This window comes from Danaus plexippus, chromosome 2 (genome assembly GCF_018135715.1).
Source record: "Danaus plexippus chromosome 2, MEX_DaPlex, whole genome shotgun sequence".
Classification (NCBI taxonomy): Eukaryota; Metazoa; Arthropoda; class Insecta; order Lepidoptera; family Nymphalidae; genus Danaus; species Danaus plexippus.
In genome coordinates, this window is record NC_083537.1 from 6327939 (window position 1) to 6338942 (window position 11004).

The 11004-nt window shown below is 28.1% G+C and overlaps 3 protein-coding genes across 3 annotated transcripts; all 3 read left to right on the forward strand.

Moving 5' to 3' along the window:
* Nucleotides 1–805: 805 nt before the first annotated feature.
* Nucleotides 806–4216, forward strand: LOC116779635 (alpha-tocopherol transfer protein-like). The gene is made up of 7 exons (XM_032674022.2): nucleotides 806–1161; nucleotides 1699–1855; nucleotides 2297–2426; nucleotides 3009–3140; nucleotides 3459–3569; nucleotides 3799–3904; nucleotides 3996–4216. The coding sequence occupies exons 1-7, from the start codon at nucleotides 1023–1025 to the stop codon at nucleotides 4145–4147; spliced, it is 927 nt and encodes a 308-aa protein (XP_032529913.1). The 5' UTR covers nucleotides 806–1022; the 3' UTR covers nucleotides 4148–4216.
* Nucleotides 4217–4879: 663 nt separating this feature from the next.
* On the forward strand, nucleotides 4880–7821 carry LOC116779660 (alpha-tocopherol transfer protein-like). Its single transcript, XM_032674054.2, has 7 exons — nucleotides 4880–5097; nucleotides 5873–6029; nucleotides 6116–6245; nucleotides 6352–6483; nucleotides 6685–6795; nucleotides 6956–7061; nucleotides 7146–7821. The coding sequence occupies exons 1-7, from the start codon at nucleotides 4959–4961 to the stop codon at nucleotides 7295–7297; spliced, it is 927 nt and encodes a 308-aa protein (XP_032529945.2). The 5' UTR covers nucleotides 4880–4958; the 3' UTR covers nucleotides 7298–7821.
* Nucleotides 7822–8132: 311 nt separating this feature from the next.
* On the forward strand, nucleotides 8133–10825 carry LOC116779760 (alpha-tocopherol transfer protein-like). Its single transcript, XM_061529971.1, has 7 exons — nucleotides 8133–8339; nucleotides 9442–9598; nucleotides 9697–9826; nucleotides 9941–10072; nucleotides 10151–10261; nucleotides 10363–10468; nucleotides 10552–10825. Exons 1-7 carry the CDS (start codon nucleotides 8201–8203, stop codon nucleotides 10701–10703), a joined length of 927 nt encoding a protein of 308 aa, XP_061385955.1. The 5' UTR covers nucleotides 8133–8200; the 3' UTR covers nucleotides 10704–10825.
* Nucleotides 10826–11004: the final 179 nt, after the last annotated feature.

The following is an 11004-nucleotide window of genomic DNA, read 5'->3' on the forward strand; positions in this document are numbered from 1 at the left end:
TGGATTGAAGTTATATGAATTAAAAAAAAAAATATCAATGTTTTTAATGATATCGAGGCTCATATGTCTTTGATATTTCTTGGGCGTTTACCTATAGGTTTAAAGAAAACAACAACAAGCATACCAAATTAGCATCCTTCAATTTTGTCGGAAATATATTTGAAATATAAATATCACCCCTTGTTGTTACAAATAAAGATTAAGCTGAAGTCTTTGTCCATATCGAGGAGATATAAGGACACGTTTTACATTTTATTATCATAAAAAAGACACAAACTCCCATAGTTGTGTCCAGTAAAATAATATTTTCTACACTGGATTAGGTCTGTTTGGAGACAAAAATTTGAAATTCTAATTTACTTTACATCTTTTGTACATATAGTTTTGTATTTGGTGTAAACAGATGATATTTCTGTATCCTTCATTAAAGAAATTCGTTTTGTCTAACAAACAATTTTAAATGCCACATCAAAATAATTTAATTTGTGTCGTTTAGTTGAATGGGGTTAATATAATTAGCTTCAACAAATTTGGTCTGGACCTAAATTTTTTATAATTATATAGTTATAATAGTCAACATTACTAATTTAAATATATAATTTCTCTTTTGTTAAATATATTTTAACTTGGTCCTGCATTATATTACTTTAATTACATAAAAATATAAAGCTCTTTGTCAGTATTAGGTATTATTATCAGGTGCTAATCGTAATGCAAGGTTTGATAAGCAATTTCGTATCTTGTTTCTATGATAGCACATAATCTTTTTGTCATGGACTTTGGGTATATTTTTATGCTCAACGTTTTTAGTTCAATATACCGATATTATTTACGATTGATATACGCTGTTGTTATTAAATTTCTTTTAGCAATTGGTCGGCACCTTCAATATTGAACTATTTCTGATAAACAGCGATAATAACATTTTGTTAGGATACAAGTATCGTCGACATTATATTGATAAAAATCATAGCTTGATTTGTGTTGTTACTTGAGAAAGTTAGGGATTTTTACTCAATATTATGTCTCTACGACAATTGTGTCCCGAATTAGCCGAAAAGGCTAAGTTGGAATTAAATGAAGATCCAAAAACTATTGAGGGCGACATACAGCATATAAAGGACTGGTTGGCTAAGCAACCACACCTGAAAGTAAGAACAGGTAAAGTAAAAAACCAGTACTTTTGGAAATGTGTGTCATTTTGAGACCATTATAATTAAAATTATGATACTTTAAGTAATTTATGTAATTTTTTTGTTATCGATAATATACTATTTTCTATCCTAAAATTTCTATAGTGAAGTTTGAAGATTTGTATTGTGAAGGAAGTAATGTTATTTTTTTTTAGAAATGTTCACATGAATATAGCTTACGGTAAAAAATAGTTTACCCTACTAATATTTTCACGTGATGTGTATAAACGGATGGATACACTTTTAGATATTTGTTCCTATTTTACACAAAAAATAACTTAATGAATTTTAGCGAAACTAACTAAATTATAGCCCAGGTATCAGTATCACAAATAGGCCCCAATTATTCATGTCTAGGTTACGATTTTCGTCATAAAAAAGTCCAGACCGCGTTACTGGTTAGTTACAAGATCTATATTTTTAAATACACATTTTTTATTTCCATAGTTTAAGTGTCTGAAGTCAATGGTAAATTAAAATATTATACAGGATGTTGACTTTACAGATGACCAATGGTTGCTCGCTTTTATTAGAGGATGTAAGCACAGTCTCGAAAGGACTAAAGAGAAGTTGGATCTGTTTTACACATTACGAACGGTAGCACCGGAGATTTACAAAGTGAAACATAATGAACCTCTATTCAATACAATTATGGATCTGGGGTACGTTCATTTGTAATAATATTTGTTAGGAACTGTATATGTATTATTATTTCATATAATAATCCTATTTATACTACTGATTGGTTATTTTTTTTAAATGAAACTATTTAAATGAAACTAATATTTTTCAGATATACTACATGTGCTTTATTTTTTGTTAAAACTACATACTCCCAACGTTTTGGTTACTCTTCATCAACCATGATCACGGGCAGACGAGATGTGACAGTCTGTGAGTTGGTCATGTTATTTAACTGTTAAAGCACACGTTGTATATCCGAAAAATATTAGTTTGATTTAAATGAATAAAACTCGCGAAAGTCTTAGATCTCATTATAGTTATTATCTATATATATGTGTCTGCTTTTGATTTAGAAGTATTATTTTTGATGAATCTCTGTTTGTTTACAACTCTCTAAAGGATTTATTTAAATATTTCAGGAGTTACTTGATATTGCCAAAGTTGGAAAAGCCGGATTCACCTCGGATTGCTCTTATTCGACCTGGAATGTACAATCCAGATAAATTTTCTTTTTTCGATATATTCTCTTGTGGTGCTGTATTTCAAAATGTAGGTATCATATTATTTTATTCTCATTTATGTAAAAGTAATGGAACTTAATGCTGGTACTGCTTGATTTCTAAAATAGTTGTAGTCTGCCAAAGAGATTCAAGATTAAACTAATTGAAAAAGAATATATACATGTAAAGAAACATTAGTAAGGATACAATTCTAGTAAATGAGTGTGAATTCAGTTTTAAATTTTGAAAAGAATTTATAATTTTTCAGTGACCTTTCTGAAACAGTTGTCTCTTTTTAAAACTTTATATTGAACGTATGATATATCTTTTATTTAACAAAAGCTTGAATTCAAATTGAAATATATAGTTATAGAATTTCAAGATCAAATATTGGTCGTAACGATGAATACCTCAGTTTGTATAGTGAACTTTTAATCAAATTTATATGATTATTTTAGAAATATTATTGCCAAAAATTGATTACTCTTAATTTTTTTCTATTGAATCTAATACAGTAAAAAAAAAGACTGACTAGTAAATTCTGAGCTAAAATAAACATTACCATTAAAATAAGAACTTTATTAAATAAGTAAGAAGATAGAAGCATCTTATGATTATTTTTGTTATTTAGATTCTGATGTACGAAGATGATGCCATAGTTATATCTGGGCTTACAACCCTTATAGACTTAGAGAGTGTAACAATGGGTCATTTGTTGCAACTCACACCGAGTGTTATGAAAAAGATGGTCGTTTACACCCAGGTATTTATGTATTAGAAATTTAATTTAATTTAGTAAATTTTACAAAAAAAAAAGTATTATAGTTGTGCATTTAAAATTATTTTACTGTTATCCATTATTTAGTGTACATTATCTTTACGAGTTTCCGTGAGTTTTACAAATTAATTATAAAAAATATTTTCAAAAAATTCTAAATTATTTTTTTACCAGTTCGATCAGAAAGTATTCAAGTTTAGAGTTTTAATACTAACTGGTATAATAAAGTATATAAGTTAATTATTTAAGTGTTATTTTATGTTCACAAAAATATAAACTATTTGTAATTTATTCTTTTTTTAGGATGCTCTACCAATCCGCATGAAAGGCGTTCATTATATTAACACTCCTCCAGGCTTCGAAACGGTATTCAACGCAATTAAGTCGTTGCTGAATGAGAAGAATAGAAACAGGGTAAATATTAAATTCTGAAACATAATGTAAATATTTCTTTATTTCAAATCAAGCAGATTAATTGTGTAAAATTATCAATGAATATGATTTCATACAGTCAATAATAGTAAGTCTAAAGTGCGTTCAATTTTAAAATGCAATTTAAACAACTCCTTTATATCGACGTTTGTAGTATATAACCTCTGACAGGATTAATTAAGAAAGATTAAAAATATCTTTTCATTTTCAGTTGTATGTACACAACAAAAATTATAATGAATTATACAAACACATCTCCCAGGAGGTTTTACCAGCGGAATATGGAGGAAAAGGTGGCAGCATACAGGAAATTAAGGGTACTTATTACGTATACTGCAGTTCAGAATTCATTCATATTTAATTAAATACAGTATTACATATGATTTCATAACGGTGTAATTTTTGTAGGATATTGGAAGAATAAAATAGATGCATGCAGTTCATATTTGGAAGAAGATCTTAAGAATGGAACAGATGAATCAAAACGTCCCGGAAAACCAAACACTTCTGAAAACCTATTCGGTCTAGAAGGATCTTTCCGTCAGTTACAATTCGACTAGATATAGATATTGGTATAACAGTGTAGTTGGTAAATTTGTATGAAAATAATTAAACAATGTGCCTAATAATTTTTAATTTTATATGAAAAAGACATGAACTCTTTTAGAAAATCCTAAAACATTACATAAATACATGACATCACATCACAGTTCAACCGTTTGCAAAAATAGAATATACGTCGCTTGAGAAAATTAAAATTAAAAAAATAAAGTGCTGCCAATTTTTAAAGAGAATCAGTTTGCTTTGATATTTCGAAATTTGATAATTGAGACTGATTTAACTATGATGAACAATATAAAAACAGCGAATTTGTATGTAAAACTTAAAACCATGTTGTTTCATCAGAATTTATCAAGTAACATTTATTTATTTACCTTGCAAAATAAAATTAAATAACTAAAGTACATTTTCGCCATTATTTTAAAATACGTATTTTAATGTTTTTAAGGCCACTGATTAGTGAATTCATTCTCGATCTAATAATTTCAGTGTTTGTTATTTCATTCACTGACACCAATCAATATACCTAAAAATGAATTTAATTATAATATTTTGTTAAAAATTTATTAGTATTTGTCACCAAATACTTTTTTCTGGTTTTAATTTACTTGTATATTATGTATAAATCATAACCTCTGTGTAAAGTATCACTTAACGGTTTTATCGAGGTCTGAACATTTTATCTTTTTTATATGTATATATCTATGATAAAAATAATCAACTCACAATAATAATTTTTTACAATCGTTTGATTACCAATCCACCAAGTGCAGTAACACTTCTAGGACACTATCTTAAGACTAAAAAAATATGAGTTTACGACCCTTGTGTCCAGAGTTAGCCAAAAAGGCACAGGAGGAGTTAAATGAAGATCCGAAAAATATTCAACGTGACCTACAATATATTAAGGATTGGTTATCCAAGCAACCTCATTTAAAGGCTAGACTAGGTAAGACGATCTATATGAAATAAGACTTTTAATTTGATCTTAATGAATTAGTGCTTATAAATAAATATCGAATTTTCATTTATTATTATTATTGCACTTTTAGTTTGTATTATGGATTATATGTTTTGTCTTATTCATAAAAATTAATTACTGAATGCTTGAATGCCATTATAGGTAAAAAAACACAATTGGTTCATTAAATCCTGCAAAAAATATAATTTAAGTTTATTTTGTAACAATATGCACAATTTAGAGTAAAAAATAAAACAAAATAAGTGAAGGGTGCAACATAAATTCAGTTCTATTTACAAAAGTAATGTAACGGATGAAGCATAATAATATTCATCAAATATCAAATATATAACATTGTGTGTTTTGGAAATTTTTTGACACTGTTGCTGTAGAATATTATTCATCCGACAATCTTTATCGTAATTTAATGGAGAAAATAATTGCCAATAATAATTTGAAATTTTAAAGTAATGACAAGTTGAAAGTTTACGTTAAAAAAGGTTTATAGATAGAAAATATTGTTAGTTTATTTTCGCTTTATAAAAAAATAAATGTCGCTACACGAAGACGATCTTGTATGAATGATGTTCTAGACTTCTTGTAGCGAAGTAAGCTCAAATAAAAACAGGAAACTCTCTATGAGATATAACATTTAGAAACAGGTTTAAATTTTTCAACGGCACTATAATTTGTTATTATTTTTATTTATTGTTAGAAAATAAATTAATTCAAATAAAACAACATGAATGATTTTATTTTATAGATGATCAGTGGCTTGTCGCTTTTTTAAGAGGATGCAAGTACAGTCTAGAGCGCACGAAAGAAAAATTAGACCTATATTATTCTATGAGGTCATTGGCACCAGAACTATTTAGAGTGAAGGCTACTGATTCTGTTTTTGATGAATTAATCAGTTTGGGGTAATAAGGATATTGAATGATTCTTCCTTTTGTTTTATGATGTCATTTTATAGATTACTATGTTAAAAAATATTATTTTTTATAAGGACTTACCTGATACTGCCGAAAACCGCTACCCCTGATTCACCGAGGATTATCATAATTCGAGCTGGTTGTTATGATCCCGCTAAATACAACTTTATTGACATATTCTCTGCTACTGCACACATACAGAAGGTATTTTGGCTTAACATTGACGCATTTGAGCAAATTGATTTTAAAATGCAGAAACGTTTTTGTAAAATGCCAAGAGTGTATATATATGACGTAAATTTTTTCTTAGATTCTCATTTTCGAAGATGACGCAACTGTTGTATCTGGTTTTAAAACAATTATGGACATGGAAGGCATCACTCTCGCACACTTATTGCAAATCACGCCCAGCGTTATGAAGAAGATGGCTGTTCTTTCACAGGTAACCTTTCGGATATAAAATTCTTCTGAATAAATTATGTATCATAACATAGTTACCCACTTGAGGAATCACTTTAAGGTTCTTATATTTAAAATATTTTTATATTCCCTATTTTTTATTTTTTTATTCCTGACGTGAACTGATGGTGTATACGTAAATACTGTTGGTAGAAAATTTATCTAATTAATTCCTTAATTTCAGGACGCCTGGCCGCTACGTATGAAAGGAGCACATTACATTAATACACCGTCATGGTTTGATAATTTTTTTAACATGGTTAAAAATTTGTTAAATGAGAAAAATAGACAGCGTGTAAGATTTTTTTTTTATTGAAATTTCAACAACTAATACTTTTCACAAACGGGGAGTTAGTTATATAATGATTTTTTTATTTAAATGATCTATAATTTTAATATTAGAAAGGTATAACTGTATTTTCTTCAGTATCAATACTTCAACTAAATATTTTCAGCTTTACGTCCATAATAAAAATTTCGAAGAACTATACAAACATATTCCTCAGGAAATATTACCAAATGAATATGGTGGAAATGGTGGTAATATTAAGGAGATTTCAGGTTCTTATATATTTCATTAAGACACACTCTTTATTTTTATATTATTAATATCATATATATTAACATGATTTTATTGGTTTGCAGAATATTGGAAGGCTAAGGTACAAGAGTATAGCTCGTGGTTAGAAGATGATTTAAAATACGGTTCGGATGAATCAAAGCGAGTGGGAAACCCAAGGACGGCTGAAACATTGTTTGGGGTCGAGGGTTCTTTCCGACAACTGGAGTTTGATTAATGAAATAAAGTTCATTGTTATTATTATTGTAAATAAGAACTTGTTACAAAATTTCAATATATCTTGCTATCCAAAGTTTGAAAATCCTATCTTTCAAAAAATAAAATAAATATATTTGTGGCTATTAATAGTTATAAACAAATCGAAAACCAAACGAATGGATTAAGAATTGTCGTCAATTACCGTTATATTACTGAAGGTTTAGCAACGATGAACTTTCACACTTTCGATTCCAACTCTGTAACTTAAAAGAAGCTTTCTGGCGGAATTCATCATGAGGAGTAGTATATAATAGGTAGTTCCGTAACGTAACTTGAATAAAGTTTTGTAATTTACTGTAGCATATGTATTGCAATATACGCAAAATAAACCTAAGGAAGTAAAAATAAAAGGCAGGATTGATTGTTAAAAACTCGTACGTACACGTAATAGCAGTGTGGCATGTAATCTTATTTATCTTCAGACGGTTATATTAAATATATTGAACAAATTTGCAATTAATATGCCTTTAAAATTAAAGAAACCTTCTAAATTAAATATTTGTTGTTAATTAATATTTTATTAACAAGTGTTTATGATACTACTCCCTTACAAATTTGTCAGAATGTAAAGTATGAAACACCTTGTTTGCAACGACGTATAAATGTAATTTATATCTGATAAACACATCAAGAAATGTTTCAAAATTCTTTGTTAATTCGTTCTTTAATGAACGATTTAAAATAACTTAATAATAAAATTACTTCAATATAATCACACATTAAATTAATTTTAATCGCATCCAACTGACTGTTATCTCTTATAAAACTGATAAAAGTAATCAGTTATGTGGATTAAAAATTGATTTAGTGTTGTGTTTCTCTTCGTACAATTAAGTTGGTAAGATAAGTTGAGGATACAGCTATGTCTATACGACCTTTGTGTCCAGAGTTGGCTAAAAAGGCTCGAGAGGAATTAAACGAAGATGCAAAAACTATTGAAAGCGATCTTCGAAGCATTAAAGATTGGTTGTCCAAACAACCACATTTAAGAGCAAGAACAGGTATTGCTATGAATTATTTTCTTTGTCTTCTGTATTTCTTCAACTTCTTCATTCATTCTTTTTTACATCTCAATAGATTTTAATTCTAATATATGGAATATAAATTGGTTTGGATATAAAGATATCAACAAACAATTAAGATATTTATAATAAAGTAAAATAATTTTATTACATTTAGATTTTTAGGCTTAGACTTGGACTAAGTTAGTCAGCTTTTCTTTTCTTACGTTGTACCTCAGCTGTTCATCTAAACTCGACAAAATTATTTGGCACTATTATATGAACTCATAATTTTATAGATAATATCATGCGGGTCTCGATGTTCTACACTGTATCAGTATGCTTAACACAAGTTTTAATCTTCGAACTACATGTAAAGCGTTGCTCGTTTAACATTCAATAGTCATTGGCTGATACGATAATACGCGAAGTATTATCAATGATAAACTGTTCGCTACGAATGCAAAGTGACGATGCAAAACTCAAGGTTAAGGTTGACAATCATCTAAACGTAAATATCGTGGGGTATACGTACTGAAAAATAGCATATAATAACTTGGAGATTCAGCGGTTTCGTGTGGATGTTTAGAAAATTATTAATCTTATATATTTCCTTAACATACAATTTTGATAAAATAAAACATACATATTACAATTAAATGTTAAGGTTTCTAAGTTTCGCTGTTCTTTTTTGAATCTTTCTTTATTTTATAGCAAATTAATTCACTGGATAAATAAATATGTCCTGTGTTTTGTAATTTATTTTATATATTTTTTTAAAAGTGCAATGAAAGAGCTAGTAGGTTTTTTTTAAATCTATTTTGGATATATTTTATGTATTCTTTATAGTTTATATACAATTTGGTTCCGTATAAATTCTGTTAAAATCAGGTATGAGAATAAGTTATAAAAAACAGTAATAAATAACATCATACTTCATTTATTATCAATTAATTGCGAATCTCTTATACAATTCCATTCTGATTTGGGTACTTAGACATGGAACCTGTACTTTTGTTTATTATGTGTTGAATATGAAATCTGTGATTCCTTTTTCAATCCAATAACTTATAAAACACGAATCAATCATTTTATTTTACAGATGATCAGTGGCTAGTGGCGTTTTTAAGAGGATGTAAGTACAGCCTAGAGCGGACGAAAGAAAAGTTGGACCTTTATTACTCAATGAGATCTTTGGCACCAGAACTATTTCGACTCAAGGCTTCGGATCCACTTTTCAATGAAATCATGGATTTAGGGTGATAAATATTTTTATAAATATTTTATTATAAAATGTAGTACACAAAGTGTATAATGTGTATTAAGATACTTTATAAATACATTTTTTAATAATTAGGACTTATGTTACTCTCTTGAAAACCGCAACACCCGACTCACCGAGGATTATAATTATTCGGGCTGGTAGTTATGATCCCGCTAAGTATAACTTCCTCGACATATTCTCTGCAGCATCAATTATACAGCGCGTACGTAATACTACATACTAGTTAAAAAAACGCATTATCTGACATAAAACACAATATTTGTATATGCTATTTTAAACTATTTTAACAACTTTTTATTATTTTATATCCAATAAGATCCTTATATACGAAGATGACGCGACTATTATATCAGGTTTTAAAACAATTATGGACATGGAAGGTGTCACCCTTGCACATTGGTTGCAAATAACACCGAGTTCTATGAAGAAGATGGCTGTACTTTCTCAGGTAGTGTATTAAAATGAAAATCATATTAATAATAAATGTAAGATTTCTTTTTACTTACTATAAAATTTTAATTTTCAGGACGCGGGACCAGTGCGTATGAAAGGCACACATTATATCAATACACCTCCAGGATTTGAAAATATTTTTGGCATTATTAAAAATGTGCTCAACGAGAAAAACAGAAATAGGGTATATTTCATATCCCGTTCTTTCATCTTGTATAATATTTATAATCAAAAAATTTTAAAAAGCGGTATGCTTGTCTTTTTAAATTATTTAATATTTTACAGCTTTACGTCCATAACAAAAATTATGAAGAACTATACAAACATATTCCTCAGGAAATATTACCAAATGAATATGGTGGAAATGGTGGTAATATTAAGGAGATTTCAGGTTCTTATATATTTCATTAAGACACACTCTTTATTTTTATATTATTAATATCATATATATTAACATGATTTTATTGTTTGCAGAATATTGGAAGGCCAAGGTACAAGAGTATAGCTCGTGGTTAGAAGATGATTTAAAATACGGTTCGGACGAATCAAAGCGAGTGGGAAAACCAAGGACGGCTGAGACATTGTTTGGGGTCGAGGGTTCATTCAGACAATTGGAATTTGATTAACTTATAATTTTCGTTGCATTTACCCGCTATGACGTGGTTGACTTCAAAATTTTTCGGTTGTGTATTTCTATATTTTTTTTTTGGAAAGGATAGCTAAAAATAAAATATTTGCATAAATATAATGTTGTTCTTTTATTTTGTTTTAAAGCATGTTTTCCATAACGTCTCTTTTTAAGTAATTTATTTATGAAGCAGTTCTCATTGATAGTTGATAATTTTTGGAAAGAAGGTATGTTTTTTTTAAATATCATTTTATAATTTATATTATAATGTCCGAGGTCTAAAAATCTAAAATAAAAAT

Bases quoted from the DNA above. Each gene is read 5' to 3' on its own strand.
- LOC116779660 (XM_032674054.2), top strand. From the start codon at position 4,959: ATGAGTTTACGACCCTTGTGTCCAGAGTTAGCCAAAAAGGCACAGGAG. The intron at 5,098-5,872 runs GTAAGACGATCT...TTTATTTTATAG, and splicing joins TCATTTAAAGGCTAGACTAG to ATGATCAGTGGCTTGTCGCT. The intron at 6,246-6,351 runs GTATTTTGGCTT...ATTTTTTCTTAG, and splicing joins CTACTGCACACATACAGAAG to ATTCTCATTTTCGAAGATGA.
- LOC116779635 (XM_032674022.2), top strand. From the start codon at position 1,023: ATGTCTCTACGACAATTGTGTCCCGAATTAGCCGAAAAGGCTAAGTTG. The intron at 3,141-3,458 runs GTATTTATGTAT...TTCTTTTTTTAG, and splicing joins AGATGGTCGTTTACACCCAG to GATGCTCTACCAATCCGCAT. The intron at 3,905-3,995 runs GTACTTATTACG...TAATTTTTGTAG, and splicing joins CAGCATACAGGAAATTAAGG to GATATTGGAAGAATAAAATA.
- LOC116779760 (XM_061529971.1), top strand. From the start codon at position 8,201: ATGTCTATACGACCTTTGTGTCCAGAGTTGGCTAAAAAGGCTCGAGAG. The intron at 9,827-9,940 runs GTACGTAATACT...ATATCCAATAAG, and splicing joins CAGCATCAATTATACAGCGC to ATCCTTATATACGAAGATGA. The intron at 10,262-10,362 runs GTATATTTCATA...AATATTTTACAG, and splicing joins ACGAGAAAAACAGAAATAGG to CTTTACGTCCATAACAAAAA.